At 42.2% G+C, this 11,209-nt stretch overlaps 1 protein-coding gene across 1 annotated transcript in view; it reads left to right on the forward strand.

Annotated features, from left to right (window-relative positions):
• Positions 1-11,209, forward strand: part of CNTNAP2 (contactin associated protein-like 2) — a 1,244,457-nt gene that overhangs the window by 1,220,338 nt on the left and 12,910 nt on the right. The window contains exon 22 of the mRNA XM_014946966.1: positions 5,660-5,890. Within this exon, the coding sequence (XP_014802452.1) occupies positions 5,660-5,890 (231 nt within the window). The remainder of the gene's footprint in view (positions 1-5,659; positions 5,891-11,209) is intronic.

Below are 11,209 nucleotides of genomic sequence, written 5' to 3' on the forward strand. Positions count from 1 at the left end.
TGGCCCTCCTCTGGACCCTCTCCATCAGGTCCATGTCCTTCTTATATTGAGGGCTCCAGACCTGCACACAATACTCCAGGTGAGGTCTCACCAGAGCAGAGTAAAGTGGCAGAATCCCCTCTCTGGACCTGCTGGCAACGCAGCTTTTGATGCAGTCCAGGATGGGATTGGCCTTCTGGGCTGCAAGTGCCCACTGCCTGCTCATGTCCAGCTTCTCCTCCACCAGGACCCCCAAGTCCCTTTCCTCAGGGCTGCTTTCTAGTACCTCACCGCCCAGTCTGTGCTGATGGTGAGGATTGTTCTGGCCCAGGTGCAGAACCTTGCATTTGCTCTTGTTGAACCTCATGAGGTTCACCTGGGCCCACCTCTCCAGCCTGTCCAGGTCCTTTTGGATGACATCCCATCCCTGTCGTTGTTCTCTAGTCTTTCTAAGTGATACTACAAGAATGTATAAAAAATAAGGGCTAGAATTAAGTGGAGCTGGACCTCTCCAGCCGTGCTATTAGAAGCACCAGGGCCCATTGAGCTACTCTGTAAATGTTTTACTGGTAGATACGGAAAGTAGAGAAGGGAGAGAAACAGAAGATAAAAACTGTATTTGGCAAAGTGTCTACTGCTGCAAGTAGCTCGTTGGATGCATGCTAAATAGGTCAACCTTGGTAATAATCTGAACCAAATTGTTTATTTGTTTTTCTTGTAATGGTGCCAAGGCAGGAGCTCTATCTCTGCATGTACAGGTAGTGTAGTAAGGGCAAAAAGTCTTAAAAAAACAGATAACCTAATTACACTGATTACTATTGGTATGTGCTATATATACATTTGTTAGTTATACACAGATCCAGCCAAAATTTTTTCCTCTCTACAATTTATTTTGGCTTAATGAATTTCAAACTTGTGTACTCATTAATTGTGCCTTGTGTCATAAGCATGCTTGAAAATAGATGTTCCTCACATCTTTTCACCTAGGTGGAAAAGAGCTTCTCTAGCAGTAGCACATAATTTTCAACAGAGAAATAGTACTATTTTAATCACTATGTGGCATGTTTCTGCCGCAGCTGTGGGAAATCAAAACAAGTAGCTGAGGATTAAATGCCTGTATCTTTTCACTGTTAAAGAAATAACAAAACATAAAAAGCAAGTAATGGATTCAGTGAATGATAACACGCAAGATGTGGGGCAACATGTGTGAGATTGCTGCTCCCTACCTATAGCCATTTTAAAAATGTTAAGTAATCTGGGTAGGCAGTTGCGTAGTTATTGTGTGAATGTTTAGTATTAGGGATTTGTACACTGCAGTGCGTTTGTGCTAGAATGGGTTCACCTGAATGGTCTCTATCTTGTGATGATGGTCTTCAGCAGGTTATATGGTCAAGGGAGCAAATGGTTAAAACCAGCTGAAGTTAAAAAAGGTCTTTAAGTGGTATTTTTGGAAGTCTTTCATTACAGAAATGCTTGTGGGTAGGGTGCCAGCAGAGGATTGCTGCATCAGATCTGAAAGCAATAATACTAATGTTGCTCTTAGATAATGATAATACTATATACTATGATACTTACATGACTATATAATACTATATGTATAATACTTATATGACTTTGCACTAGCTTATATGCTGAAATTAGAACAATGCTAGGTGGTTGCATTGTATGTTTCCCATTATTTTAAATAATGTGATTGTCATTTTTGCTTTTTCTCCTTCCTTTGTTATAGGGAGAAAATTGAATTTTAGTCATGACAACAAAGGCATATTTCATTATCTAATCATTACACTCTCCAGGGATGCATTTATAGCAAGCTCAAACACACAGGGAAGCAAAGTGTGATGGCCTGACATCAGAGAGTATCGGTGTGTTGAGCCCCATGGGATGTGCACGGGAAGGAACATGTTCCCAGTCACAGAAGTCGATCCATCTTGTTTTAGCACGGATGCCATGCGGGCTGGTGGTAAATTTGCATGAGGTGATTTGCACAACCATCATTTGCGGAAAGTTCTAAACAAAAATACAGGTCTTCAGCAAGGTGCCGTGTTAGGGTTTTCTGAGGTTTTTTTTCCTTTAATTCTTTCAGGTTCTAGTATTCATCACTTATTATTCATGAAGTTAGAGAAGAATGGTGATGAAGCTGCTAAAGTAGCACAATCATATTCATGGATTTTTGTTCTTGTCATTTTGGATTGTGAGTGGGAGGCTATTAGCATTCCTGCATGAAATTCCACAGAATATATAAAAATATAAATAAAAGATAATCACCAAACTGTTATTGACAATGGTTACAGTGCTTAAAGAGAAATACGTTCTTCTAATTGTTTCTTAGATTATAATGATTACTCAAAATTGCAGCTATTCACTGACTATACCATGAATATTTTACAAGTAAGAGACAGTGAATATTGTGGTCAGGTAGGAAACTTGTCTGAGTGATATGGTCTACAAGTAGCGTTCAAATGCATCAACTCTGCCTTCTGTACAGGTTTTCTACTAACTATGAAAAATGTGCATGCATGTGTGATTTTTTTTACTTAGTATCAAATTTTTGAGGGAGGTGATGCTAACTGCTCGATCAAGCCACTGTCTTAAAGGAGAGCTGGATGAAAGACTCGCGTGACTTAGATGATTTTAATGTATTTAAGTTAGTCTCTCACTGACTCCTGAGCATGCTTCCACTTTGTCACAGGTGACAGTCACTGCACGCTGACAGCTTGTGAAATGTGGCTGTAACATTGATACAGGATGGATAAGCACTAGGGGAGAAAGGAGTATGTTCTCAAACAAGAAGGAGAAGGGAAAATGGGTGGAGGTAGAACAAATCTGTTACTGTACAGCAGATTGCATAAGGATCTAATGCTAGTAATTTTCAGGTTATATATCATCCTTTTGTATCCTGATGCTGGCCAGGGGGGAAATAATTGCTGTATGCTTATCGTTCTAATATGGTTACAGAGACAGAAAAGGTACAGCTTAGTCCTGTGTGAAAACCAGTAAGTTGTTTTAATTGTGCTCAAGATTTGTCCGGTTACCCCCAGTTTTCCCCCACTTCATGTTTAATTTGTAAACCCCAAAAATCAAGCACATTTGAAGTGCCTTGCCTGGTTTGTAGCCTTGAAACTCCTAGTACGTGTTCCTGATGTTAAACCATCGGTAACCTTTGGAATAGCACTGACAGATGTGTCATGGAGCCCAGACAGCAGTCCAGAGCTCATATAATTGATCCTGGTTTGATTGGAACGGAACGCAGAAAGGTTTGTAATGCATTAGAACTGAACATGCAAAAGGTTTCTAATGCATTTTCTAGTAACTCTGATTTGATTCTTTTTGGTAGCAAAACTCAAACCAAGATGTGCTTTTGTTCCCAGCTCTTGCCCAAACTCTTACAATAAAACTTGGTTTCCCACTTTTTTCTCACACCCCTCAGAAGAACCTTCTCTGCCCCACCTGTTTTCTTTTCTTTCTTTTTTTTTATGAAATGATCTTGTGATTTATAGACGTAATTTCTTTCCAGAAACACCATTTTTCAAACCCTTATCTTTGTTTCTATCTGAAAAGCTTGCCTTTGAACAACCTGGGGCTGCTCCCCGTGCTCTGTCCCTGGGATACCATCTTTCGTTGCTGATCTCAGTATTTTCCAATAGTATTCGCACTATTTTTCAATGTCTTCAAGGGCCAGCCATTGACTCCCGTCCCTGCCAACCCAGAGGAAGACTGTTTGAAGCATCTCAGTGCCTCCGGAGCAGTACTCTCTGGTACAGCACAAACAGGATGCTGCCACGTTGTCATTTTCATTTACATTGTGCTACCACAGAAGAAAGGAAGCCAAATTCCTCACTGCCATGTAAATATTACATTAGACACTGCAGTGGAGCTTTGAAATGCTAATAATGCAGCCAGCTGACGGAGAGGGCCAGTTCTGTTTTGGTGGTGACTTGGGCTGTCGCAACAAGTCCTGGCAGAAAGAAAACAGCCGCGAGCGGCCTGCAGGTTCCTGAGCAGTGAAGGCATGTGCCATGTTTTATGACTACCATTTAATGGTATCATTTTAACTGGTGTTTTAGAAGGGAGAAAGCTACTCAGGCTTGGGTGGAGGGTGGGTGTTTCAGAAAGCAGCAGCGGAGCTCGCTCATGGCGGCCAGCTGCACTCTCAGCCCACGGCAGCCAGGTGCAGGATGGCCTCCGTGCAGCACACTCCCAGCCAGTGCAGGCCCTGTCATGGAGGCACAGACTCTTCATGGTTGGGAGGGACCTTTGAGATCATACACACAAACACAACCATACACACATACACACACACACACAAAAAAAAAACCGCACCCAACAATCTCGGGCACTAGAGCATGCCCTGAAGTGCCACGTCTACATGTTTCTTAAATACCTCCAGGGATGGTGACTCCACCACCTCCCTGGGCAGGCTGTTCCAGGGCCTGACCACCCTCTCAGCAAAGTCATTCTTCCTAATATCTCATCTAAACCTCCACGCACTTCAGGCCATTTCCCCTGGTCCTGTCATTATTCCTTTGGGAGAAGAGGCCAACCCCCACCTCTCTACACCCTCCTTTCAGGGAGTTGTAGAGGGCAAGGAGGTCTCCCCTCAGCCTTCTTCTCTCCAAACTAAACATGCCCAGTTCCCTCAGCCTCTCCTCCTATGACTTATTCTCCAGACCCCTCCCCAGCTTGGTGGCTCTCCTCTGGACATGCTCCAGCCCCTCAATGTCCTTCTTGTGGTGAGGGGCCCAGAACTGAACATAGCCCTCGAGGTGGGGCCTCACCAGTGCCCAGTCCAGAGGCACCATCACTGCCCTGCTCCTGCTGGCCACGCTGGTCCTGACACAGGCCAGGATGCCATTGGCCACCTTGGCCACCTGGGCACACTGCTGGCTCATGTTCAGCTGGTGGTCCACCAACACCCCCAGGTCCTTTTCTGCTGGGCAGCTCCAGCCACTCTTCCCCAGCCTGTAGTGTTGCCTGGGGTTGTTGTGAATGAAATGCAGGACCCGGCACTTGGTCTTATTAAACCTCATCCCGTTGGCCTTGGCCCATTGATCCAATCTGTCCAGATCCCTCTGTCGTACACAGGAGCACCCACTCTGCTCCTCAGCCTGCAGCAGTGGTAGATGAGCTCCTGCCACCTCTTACCAATGTGCAAGAAGGAAGGAGGCTGTGGAGGGATGGTTTTCCACCTTGGGATGAAGGGACACATGGTCTCCTGGCAAAGGGACACTTGGTCTCCTGGTGAGGAGAGAAGAATGGAAGTGAACAGGAGTAGTGCCAGCCCACTGAGAGGGCCAGGGTGAAGGAAGGAGCATCTCTTGCAGCAGCAACTTCAGGTGGGAGGAGAGATCCTGGTGATGACTGTCCCTCTGCCTTTTCTTTCACCACCTCTTCTTGGGGAAGGAACTTTTTTTCCTGACCTTTTGTTCTCTGATGACTCCTTCGTGCCGGCCTTTCATTTTAATGATAGCATAGCTGTGAAACCGAGTCACATCAAGGCCTGGAGGTTTCCATCTGTAATGAAATGTATAGACACCTGGCAGGGTCTGACACATTTCAGTCTCCTGAGAGAGAGACTTGGGAACTGAGCCCTGGGAATCAAGTGTTCAGACCAACCGTGCTTTCCAGACCAGTAAATTGTTTTCATGAGTTTTTTTTTTTTCCCCTTAATTTTGCATAGAAATTGGGAAGATTGACCAAGATATATATAAATACAACACCCCAGGATTCACTGGCTGCCTATCAAGAGTACAGTTCAACCAGATTGCTCCACTGAAAGCAGCTCTGAGACCAACCAACTCCTCCTCTCACGTCCACATCCAAGGAGAACTGGTGGAATCCAACTGCGGAGCTTCTCCACTCACCATCCCACCAATGTCGGCAGCTACTGACCCGTGGCACTTAGACTCAGGTAAGCTGGGGTGCATGCCTTGTTAGCTTGGCCAGGAGCTCAGAGAAGAATGATGTCCACCCTCCTCTGTAAGAAAAACCAAACCGTAGTGGACGTGATTGATAGATGACTGTAGGATTATAATCATGGTAGGAAATGCAAAGCTGGAATGACAGAGATTTGCCATCACTTCTAAATGCAGTTGCATGATTATTTTTTTTTTGCCTTTTTTTTAATATTCTGCTTTATTTTTCTTTTCCGTAAGTCTTACACTGTTTGAATGTTGAGTTTTGACTTAGCTGCTGTGATAGCATTTTCTCTGTGGTATTGGGTATGTAGTCAGCAAAAGGCTGCAAGTACAAATAAATAAGGTACAGTAACATCTCTTATGCTGTATTCCTAATAAGTGAACATACTGTAGTCAGCTTCATACAAAAAAAGTAGATCTAATTTTAGGCATACATATATTTATATGAAATGCTGATCTGTTTTCTGAGATGTCTGCTTTCCTTAGGCCATGCTTAATGGGAAATCCCATTAGTCATGATGGCATTCATCTCATGCTGAAAATGCCGGAAAGCCAAAACAATTTGCTGATCCCAGCAATCCCATCCTGCTTTGTGACTGACAATCTTTGAGAGTATACATTGTGCCTAACTTTAGAGGTCTTCTTTTGTCTCTTTTTTCTTGAGTGTCAGGTAAATACTTTCTTTAAAAAGTCTCTTCCCTTCAGATTTATAGGGTGAGGTGTACATTGGCCCCTTTCTTGTATTTTGTCCTCATTCTGATTTCACTTGTAGTGGTGTAAATTAGAACCCGTTGTGGCAAAGCTGATGGGTTTACAGTAGTATAAAATTAAAATGCTAGAGGAAAAAACACGTCCATAATGATTTTGATACTGATTGGTCTTTGCCTGATCTGCTTGGGGATGAATCCATCTGCCAGTTTTTGTATGAGAGATGAGGTATATATATGTCTTTCTTAGAAGTGTATGCCAAGGTCATTCATACCTTTGGGTTTGGGATTTTTTATTTTCTTGCAATGTCAAAGAAGTCCTTGCAGCATTTCCGTTCAGCTCTTCTTCAGTAGCGAAATAGCACAGTTGTTTGTAGGGAGAGGTAGATACTCCAGGGCTGAGGGTCCCAAACATTGACACAAGCAGTATGATGCTATAAAACCTGTTATTCCCTCCTTGCTGCCCTGATATTGTACTATTTCTGTATGTCTCTTCTGTTTGTAACATGCCATCTCCAATTTGAATTTTTTCATCACAAATGAGTAGTCCCTTTTTTCTCAGAAATTATTAGGTCAGTTTGTACCTGAAGGTTATATTCTGTGCTCCTTTTTCTATAAAAGCACATTTACTGAAGGATACCTCACAGGGTCATATCTTTAAAACGTGTGCCATAAACTTCTTGAGAATGCACTGCTGCTGTGAATCTTGTGCAGGGTTTTGGTTGTTAATTTTGGTTGGGTTTTTTTTCCTAAACTTAATTTGACTGCAAGCTAGTAAAAGACTATGTCAGATTTACTCAAAATGTATGAACTGTTTCTGATAGCTCCTGGTGTTAAAAGAAGGAGGTCCTGTTTGTCCTTGCCACGTGCTACTGCGCTTGACCTTGTGTTGGCTCAGTTTCATCTTGAAAACTTTTGATGAGTTTATCTGTTGATCTGACAGATTACAAATGTATACATTTTCTTCTGGATTAATTGTAGTACTCGGTCATGGAGCCAGCCTGAAGGAGATCAGGTAACATACAGCATGCAATTAGGCTGGGTCAAGCTGTCTGTTAACTTCTGCCCAATCTCATTTGCCATCGCCAAGACACAACTTGACTGTTTCAGGTCATAGGAAACAGAGCGCAAGGGACTAGGAACCCCTCCTCTTGTCATCTCCAGTGCTCCAGCAGTAGAGGAAAATGTTCATATTGCTTTAAAGACTTCTAGTTGAGGGACTGCTGTACACTGAAGGGGGCAACAATGTCAGGTGAGTTACAGTAGAAAGAAATTTTACAGCAAGGGACTGATGTTTCACCAGGCCAGGAGTGAAAGGACATTCAGGTGTGGGTGAACAATTCCTGACTTTCACTCTGGGTGACATTTCCATGATACAAAGAGGAGGTATCACAGAAACTCGTGTATCAGTATCAGGTAAGAACAACTCAGTCTTTGTAAAAGTATCTCTGGTGGTCTGACACAGCTAGCTCTGTTTAAGTCTCAGGAAAAATATGTACTGTAGACTGTGTAACCTCGCACACAGATGATCTTGATGACTCTGGATGCCTGGTAAATAAGAATGTTTGGGTTTAGTGTCACTTTACATTAGCAAATTGGCAGTTTGCACTAAGGATAGAGTTATGGTACTCTCAGTGTGAATTTCACTAAATCTGCTGAAGGGGTGAAGACAAAAAGCTCCTTTGAAATTCACAGGAACACTTGTAGTGGTGCTAAAGCACTACTGCCACAAAGAAATGGTTGCAAAGAACATGACTTTGAAAGCAGCAGTTACTATGTACAGGGTGTCTCATTTCAAACATGTTTTTAGCTGTAATTTTTATTGTTATGTCACCTATTTCTTTTTAAATATATCTTAACAAAACATGAGAGCTAAGTACTACTGGTTTGTAGAAAATATAAAAAATAAGGAAAAATGTTGTGGAAAGTATGGTATGGTTTAAATCTCATTCAGTGACATCCTCTGCACTCATCCTGATTCATATTGTGAGTTAAGTGTAGATTTGTAGCTTCGCTTCTCAAATACTGTGGGAATGTATGTTGAGGACTGAAAAATGCTGTAGGAGGGGATCAAAGGTAAGTGTCTAAATAGGACAGATACACCAGACAGCAAATGTAATGATCCTTTCACCTCTAAACTGCAGTGCTAGATCAGACCTCATGGATAATTACTAGATGTTAAGCAGGTTCTGCCTGACAGGTGACCTACATGAAATGTTTGCCTTAAACTCTTCTATGTAGTTACTGCATGGACACCTCCTGCTAGCTGCAAGATGTTTTGGATGCCCTAACAGAGAGGAACATCATAAAGACATACATTGGTCACTTGCAGTTGATCCTTAGAGACAAGTTCAGGGATTTATCAATAAGAAACCTTGCTGATTTGTTCCCCAGCAAATGGGTTATATAGCTTCTTGATTCATTGTCTTGCACTTTCTCTTAGCCTTGTATGTTTCTTATTATATATATATATGTATATATATTAATATATATATTTCTTAGCGCGTATGTTTCACATTTACAGTATTAGTTCATTTTCAATTTCTTTGTCATTGTAAAAATGCCACTTCCCTCCCCACGCCTGGCTGGCATTTTGCCATGCTACTGGGACATTATCTTTAAACCATTATCTTGTTCAGCTTGTGAATATTCTTACAATGCATTGTCTTTTCCTGTTGCTATGGCAATGCTTTCTTGGTGATGATGAAGCACAGGAATTACACAAGTCATTCTTTTCTAGAAAGTTACTTTCTGGTGATTTTAAAAAAAAAATTCAATAATCAAACCCATGCAGATCATCAATATCGTTCTCTTCCTGGGCTTTCCTCCCATTTGTATTACCTCAGCTCATGGCCAACAGTACAATTTGACCTCGTTACACCAAAAGGAGTGTGGTAAGGAGGCAAAAAAGAGCCTGCTCAGTGACCATTTTAAAATGACATGTCCTACCTTTACATGTCGTCTAAGCCCAGTGATTTACCTGGCTGGCATACATTTTAAAACAAAAGTTATAATTGCATGCCTTCCACTATATTAGCATGCATTTTAATATCTATTACTGTAGCATACGTTAAAAAAAAAGCTAATCACCAAGGGCTTTTTTAATCTCTCAGTTCAAATCAGCTGAGGTGTGTCATTGGTAACTGACGCCTTGCTTATTGCAGAGAAGCAAACAAAAGTCCAAACAGCTGATTATTTTTGTAGTAAATAAACTCCCACACCTAAAATGCCTTGTCCTTAAAACCAGAAGATGCGTATTGTTGGGGTGAGGTTGTTCAGTTTGTGGGTGTTTTTATCTCAGATAAAGGTTCTGCAGTTTACTAATGAAGTTTCACCTCCAGACTTTTCTTATTTATATAAAAAGGATAATGTGCCTCTCTGTTTTAGGGCAAATGTGCTTCAGCTCACCAAACTATCCAATCTTGAATCTGGTAAAAGCAAGAGATACCAGAAGAGGCAAGGTATATACAACAGTTGACAAACCATGCTATAACACCTCTGAGCTGCCGTGGCACATTGCAGCTGCAAGATACATTTATTCTTAATATGAACAGAATGGCATCTAGAGTATTTAACACGGGATTTAGTTAAACCCATATTAGTTTCAATAGATTAAGAATTAAATGGACCAGGATTAAATGCTACGTCTGCGATGTTCTTCCAAGTGGCGTGACTGTTTTCTGACTGTATGTACTTAAACCCTAAAAGCTCTTTATTTTTGTTTAATGTGAAAGGCCTTGCCTTTTAAGAATCAGCAGCTTACTTTGAAACCTATATTGAGCACGTTTGGCAAAAACCTTGTATGAAGACACGCACCACTGTCATCAAGATCAAAAGGGCTGCCTGCAGGATTAACTCCCTTTTTGTTACAAATTCATCCTTTCACAAGTGATGGCAGGAGGGGAGAGTTGGAGTGCTGAATACTGGCCACATGCTCACCTAATTGGCCAACTAATTATCTTTGTCAAGAAAAAGACAGCAGTTGATTTCTAGACTAAGAGAAAGTGTCTCTCGTGTATTACTGGTGACAGTGCTGAAAGTCACCTTCTGGATTCTGATGCTATCTCAGAGGGCAGAGCGGCAGCATCTGAGGAGCAGCAGTGTCAGACGTGCCACAGATGTGGCTACTGAGACTGGAGATGGCTCTTGCCATTGTCCAGGGCTTGTTATAAAGGACACAGTGAGAAGGAAGGATCAAAGGCGTTACTTGCTGGAGGGCAGAGATTCAGTCCTCAAAATGGTCTTAGGTTACGAACACATGAACCAAAGGGTCTTCTGGCCACAGACGTTAAATGAGTCTTGAGGCATCAGTGAATCCAACAGCAGGGGGGTTAAGTCAATGGTAGTGTGTGACACGGCCCTCACACTCTCCTCTAAGGGTGCACAGGGAAGCGGGGTCACTTCTCCAGGCTTCCTGCAAGGGGAAAGCGAGTGTCCTGGTTTGAGGTAAAAACAGAACTAATTTTCTGTTCAGTAATTTTACTTTTTGAGCTAGGCCTCTTCTGACTAACTAAACTCTGAAATTAACAGCATATTGTTCAGAGACTGTTCACTCTCACAGTGATAAGACCTGATGATACCAAGGAATGGTGTGCAGAGAGGCCC

Source organism: Calidris pugnax, unplaced genomic scaffold (assembly GCF_001431845.1).
Source record: "Calidris pugnax isolate Ruff unplaced genomic scaffold, ASM143184v1 scaffold71, whole genome shotgun sequence".
Lineage (NCBI taxonomy): Eukaryota > Metazoa > Chordata > Aves > Charadriiformes > Scolopacidae > Calidris > Calidris pugnax.